Source organism: Pituophis catenifer, unplaced genomic scaffold (genome assembly GCF_029215685.1).
Source record: "Pituophis catenifer annectens isolate HBS135680 unplaced genomic scaffold, rPitCat1.0.hap2 SCAF_6, whole genome shotgun sequence".
Lineage (NCBI taxonomy): Eukaryota > Metazoa > Chordata > Lepidosauria > Squamata > Colubridae > Pituophis > Pituophis catenifer.
The window spans coordinates 18332491-18338301 of record NW_027256886.1 but is presented as its reverse complement, the minus strand read 5'-3'; the positions used below and the strand labels follow the sequence as shown (position 1 = coordinate 18338301).

The following is a 5811-nucleotide window of genomic DNA, read 5'->3' as shown; positions in this document are numbered from 1 at the left end:
TTCAGTGTCAACTCAGTTCTACAAGAAACAAGATACCAGCTAGATACCTTGGAAAGGAAATAAATGAAACAAGCAAACTTTTTTTTTTTGCTTCTTTTCATACTAGTCAAAATAATTTGGGGGAAAAAATGCTCTACGAAGTTAATTTGGCAATATAGCAATTCTAAAGTAAAAGAGAAGAGATATAACAAAAAAAATCTATAGCAAACACAACAAAACCACTTCATTTATCTCAGCCCAAACTATGATTTCAGTAAAACAGATGGAAGCTTGTAGCCTAAAGAGAGTTACTAGGTCTAATTTTCTCAACTGTTATAGAAAAAGAGGGGGGGAAAGCAACATACCCACACAGTTAAAAAAAATGCTGAAATTTATGCCTCCCGTTCTAAAAATAATATATAATATATTCAATATATTTTAAAAATTTAAACTTCGGGGGGGGGGGTGTGAAATCAAATCAAATGACTTTTCCTTGCAGCAGAACATAAATAATGGTACCAATAATTTCAAAGAATTAAATAAATCTATTGCATATTATTACGTAGGAAGAAACTCATTCCGATAAAAGCATAACAAATTGAAATGGAGGAAAACAGAAGGAGCAGAAGGGAAAAGGGAAGAGAAAGAAAGAGATTGAAAACTCAGATTTTAAAAATCCAAAATAGCATTTTGATAGAAAAATTGCAGAGATTGTTATTTTTGTTATATTCTATTAACATCACAATAGATTGTACTGGTATTAATAAAACAACATGGACTTAACGGGAAGCAAGGGTATGAACAGGGTATAGCTCAAGTTTTTAAAATTCAAGCTTTTGTATCTTCTAATATATATCTATTTTTTTTCAAAATGTTTTATTAGGAAAGCTATACCAGACGCATCACTGTACAATGATTAAACATTACCTTTACAATTGATATTTACTTGAAAGTACAGAATAAATATATGCACATTTGTATTTGTGTCTGTGTGTGAGAGAGTGTGTGTGAGAGCAAGGAAGAGAAAAAAGAAAGAACATTAAAAGTGTTTCTTCTAAGAAATATCTGTGATTGGTATCCAGTGAGTTTTATTTTTTCCCCCACCTGTACACTTATTATGTTGGAGTCTTAATTAGAAGTGTGGCTGCTATTGAATAGAAAAGTAATAAACTTTTTTTTAAAAAAATAATAATAATAATGGAACTGACCTTTTCTTCCCCACAGGAATGCCACAAGAGACCAAGAGCTGGAAAGCTTGGCTTAAAATAATAGTTTTAGGCCAGCAATGTCTCTGAACTCCCTTACACAACATTTACTGTGGAAAATGGAGGGAGAGTGGGCACTTTGCAATAATGGCAAAGGAAGCTGATCGAAGAAGGTTGGGAATAGAAAGTTGAGACTGAGATTCGGGACTTGTGTGTACATGTAGGTGAAAAAGGAGAGAAGAGAGTGAAAAACATTAACAGAGGACAAGTTCCCCCCCCAAAAGCAGTTTCCAGACATGCAGCTAACTGCATTTTTGTTGTTATTCACCCCACTTTTGTATTCTTTTAAATAAATGTACAGAATCTGTGCCATGATAAAAGGGGGAGGGGAAAAGCTGAAGACGGTTTTTTTTTGAGTCCACCTCCCATTGTTCAATGTAAAAAATAGAATGGAAAGGATTGTGTTTCTATAGTATTTTGTTTCTTAAAAGAAAGAGTGCAGGTGCAAGAGAGAGAGAGAGAGAGAGAGAGAGAGAGAGAGAGAGAGAGAGAAGAGGAAAAGGAGGAGGAGGAGGAGGAGGAGGAGGAGGAGGAGGAGGAGGAGGAGGAGGAGGAGGAAAAAGAGGGGAGGATAGTACACACAGAATTGTACTTTGTCAGGATCAAGACAAAGTTCCCCCATGATGCTAATTAATAATAATATTCTTATATCTTAGACAACATGGCACAGTCAAAGTCTCAGGTTTTTTGTTTTTCAATATAAAAAAATAATGATTGATTAACATCTGCTGGCAAAAGTCTGCAAAGGCACTTTTATCGATTAATGGTCATCTGAGTTAGGCCCTTCCTCCAAACCAACAACTGGCAGGGGGGAAGCACAGAGCTGTATCTTCTAGTATCAGCATGCGGTGGTCAGGGGGAGGAAAGGGAGAGGAGCGGATGTGATGTGAGGGTGCTCTGGGGGCTGGGGAGGGGAGTGGGAGATGCTGGAATTTGGCTGTAAAAAGCTAGACGTTTTTTTTTCTCAAAACCTATAAGTGGTCTTCTCCAGGACTTCGAGGTAATCCGGCTTGGTTTGGAGTTTGGCCCTTAACTCGAGGTATTCACTTTGGGGGGGTTGATGATGTTCTGGGAAGCCCTTACCAGCTGAGAAGAGAAGAGTTTCTTTCAGTCTGGCGTCCTGTTGTAGGTCTGGATATTGCATGCCAGGGGGGTGCACGTGCAGTTCCTTTAACTTGGGCACTGTGCCGTATAGGCAGTCCACAAAACCCACTGAGCATGGAGGGACCAATGGGGGCCTCTCCCTATTGTCTAGAACGGCACCAGTAGGAGGGAAGAGTACTACCCCACCATTCTTCTCATGGTGGAAGACAGGCGGCACCAGGGCTAGCTCCCCCAAGAGAGGAATCCCCACACCAATTCCTCCTCCAGATGGCTGAGGGTGTGGGTGATGGTTGGTTGTCACTATGGTGTTGAGCTGCGAGCTGGACACTGCCAGGTTCCATTCCTTCTCCTTCTCCAGCAAGGTCCTATAGCAGCTACTGTTCCCACTCTCCTTAGTGGGGTCAACAAACTGTTCCCCAACACAGGTACTACCTCCATTGCCACCTCCTAGAAGTATGTCCCCAGGTTGCCCAGATTCTCCTGCTATAACTTCATCTTCTTCGCGCGGCTTGTAGATGGGATTGTTGCACATCTGGGTTACCGGATGTGGGATGTAATCATAAACATGACCCATAGGGGGTGCCTTCTCTGGGGATGCACTCATTCCACCACCACCACCTCCACCGCCTGCCTCCTCAAAGAGGTGATGACATTGCATCTGGATGCCCGTTAAGTCAAGGGCTTCCTGCCGCTGTTTGTTCCGGAAAGGAAGCTTCTTGCGCCGTCGGCGTAAGACAAAGGCAAACAAGCCTGCAGCAATGAAGACTGCAGAGAAAAACAGCACAAGTAGACTAAGGATGAGCACAGAGAGTGGTACTGGCCCTCCTCCAGCTGGGGGTAGCTCATAGGGTGAGGGACTGGTAGGACTTGGGTGACCTGATGGTGGTGGTGCTGGTGAGGCAGTGGCAACATGTAACATTTCTGGACAGAGCACCTCCAACTCCACAGAGCGGACATCTCTATTAGTAAGGTTCTCTGGGCTGGCACACAGGACATCCCCCACCACAATGACAGAACTGATCGTCTCGATCCACTGCTTGAGGGGCACCAGATCACATGTGCAATCCCAAGGATTGAGCTTCAGGTCAATCTGGACAATGGCATTAAGGTGCTCCAACACACCAGCCACAGGCAGGTACAAGAATTTGTTGTTCCGCAGGTTGAGTCTGGCCAGGGATGTGCCAGCAAAGGCATCAGTAGGCAGGGTCCTCAGGAGATTGTCATTGAGGAAGAGTAGCTTCAGGTTAGGCATGAGACTGAAGGCGGCGGGTTGGATCTCCCTGATCTGATTGTACTCAAAGTACAGATAATGCAAGCATTGCAGGCCTCTGAACATGCCTGGGGTCAATCTCTCAATGTCATTGCCATTCAAGTATAGGCTTTTCAGATTAGGCAAGTTAATAAAAGCCCCATCCTGCACATACGAGATCCGATTGTTCCCAAGATGCAGAAGATCCAAGGAAGAGAAATTCCAGAAATCTGAACGGTAAATTTTTTGTATCAAATTCCCACTCAGGTAGAGTTTCTTGGCATTGATGGGCCTGGGTAAGAGCTCGGAAATATTGTGGAACCCTCTTTCCTTGCAGTTGACAGTTAGGCCCAAATCATTGATGTGCAAACTACAAGAGCAGCCGGTAGGACATATGATGGGTATAGGTGGCCTCGTCTGGTATGCAGCGATCGGAGGCTGGTTGGGTGCAGGATACAGGCCTCGAGGTGTAGGTGGTGGTTTGGGAGCCCTGGGCTGTTTCGTTGGCTTGGGCTGCTTAATGGAGGTTTTATATTCAACAGAGGAAGCAGTGAAATGGAAGGAGGACAACATGGAAGAAGGTTTAGTAGGCCAAGCATTTTCCTTGCTTGAGGGTAACTGAGGGACACCAACGCTGACAAGTTCTGAGTCAGACAACATGGGGCAGAGTTTATTTCTTTTGATTTCCCTCAAGTCCTTGCCATGGAAGTGAAAGGGGGTCTCACACGTAATGTCTCCCACAAGGGCAGTATACGGAATACGTTCCAGCCAGCTCTTCAGCTGAACTATTTCACAAGTACAGTTCCAAGGATTCTCTTCCAACTGAATCTCCATCAAGCTCCTACCAATGTGGTCCAGCATCCCTCGATAGGAAAGTACTTTCAACCTATTCCCACGCAAGTCCAAGTGAGTCAGAGACACCGACTTAAACAAATTGGTCGGAAGCATGGGAATTAGATTGTCATTTAAGATCAGGACCCGGAGTTTACTCAGGTTTCGAAATGCCCCACTTTCAATTCGCTTAATAACATTGTAATCTGCCTGCAGATATTCCAGACTCTCTAATCCCAGGAAAGTATCATTTCGGAAAACGTCTAGTTTATTCTCATGCAGGTACAGTCGCTTCAGAATTTTGAGCCCATTAAAGGCCCCCGTCTGAATGTCTTGCAGTGCGTTGTTGCCAAGGTTAATAGAAACAGCATTGTTCAAGTGGAGAAAACTGTTTGTGTATAATCTTCTCATGGAGTTTCTCTGCAGGTAAAGTTTGAAAGGTCTCGACCATGATTCCGTTATCTGGCTAATATTTATAAATCCCTTGTTGTCGCAGTGTATATGAAAAAGGCTTTCTTTGACTTCACAGTAACAAGGATCAAAGCAAGCTTCCTCAATTTCCTCAGAATCCTCAATCAAAGGAATGGGGGTAGTCCATGCTACTGCAATTGTGCTTAGAAGGGTAATCCACAGCATCCTTCTCTGACGGGGTGGATCTGCCATCGAAGGTTTCATGGTTCGGATGGATTACGAGACTGTAATGAGAATCAACAACACAAAGGGATTACAATCGATCAGCATTTCCTTTAAAAATACATTTCCAAGCAGTCGGACGGGGTGGGAGGGGGGGAAGAGAAGGAATGAGTTTGCGGGGATTCCTATCTTCATCACCAAAGGAAAAAAAATAACAACAACCTAGCAGCATTTACTTACTTTCGTACTCAAGTGATATCCAAACATTTAATCAGGCAGTGGCCTTCTTCCCTTCCCCCAGCCCGTCCACTCGTCTTTATCTAATGTTGTTTAGTACATAACACCATAATGAGGGAGAAAATGAAGGCTGGTAAAGGCCGTGCTGTAAATGATCTAGAAACATTTTTTTCCCCCCAAAATCGAGACAATGTTCAGGAAGCAGATGATGTGCACAAGCTCAGCTTCATATTTGCATTAATTAGAAATGAAAAGATGCGGCTGAAGAGAGATTTTTTTTACCCCCTTTTAATCTGGATACAGATACTCAATTAAGGGTAGAGGTTATCACCGTAAGCAATAAGCAAACATACACTTAACTTTCAAGGGATGGGATCCCACCAGGGGAATATCCAATTTTACATGACACCACAACAGACATTACTGAAGAAAAGGAGGACAAACAAGTTTCCGATACCTCTGATTCCTAAAGAAATGCTTGCGACTGGAATTAGAAACTAAATACTGTACACA

General features: G+C 43.0%; 1 protein-coding gene across 1 annotated transcript; it reads right to left on the bottom strand.

The window, feature by feature from the left end:
• Positions 1–2208: 2208 nt before the first annotated feature.
• Positions 2209–5103, bottom strand: SLITRK3 (SLIT and NTRK like family member 3). Its single transcript, XM_070945612.1, has one exon. The coding sequence runs from the start codon at positions 5101–5103 to the stop codon at positions 2209–2211; it is 2895 nt and encodes a 964-aa protein (XP_070801713.1).
• Positions 5104–5811: the final 708 nt, after the last annotated feature.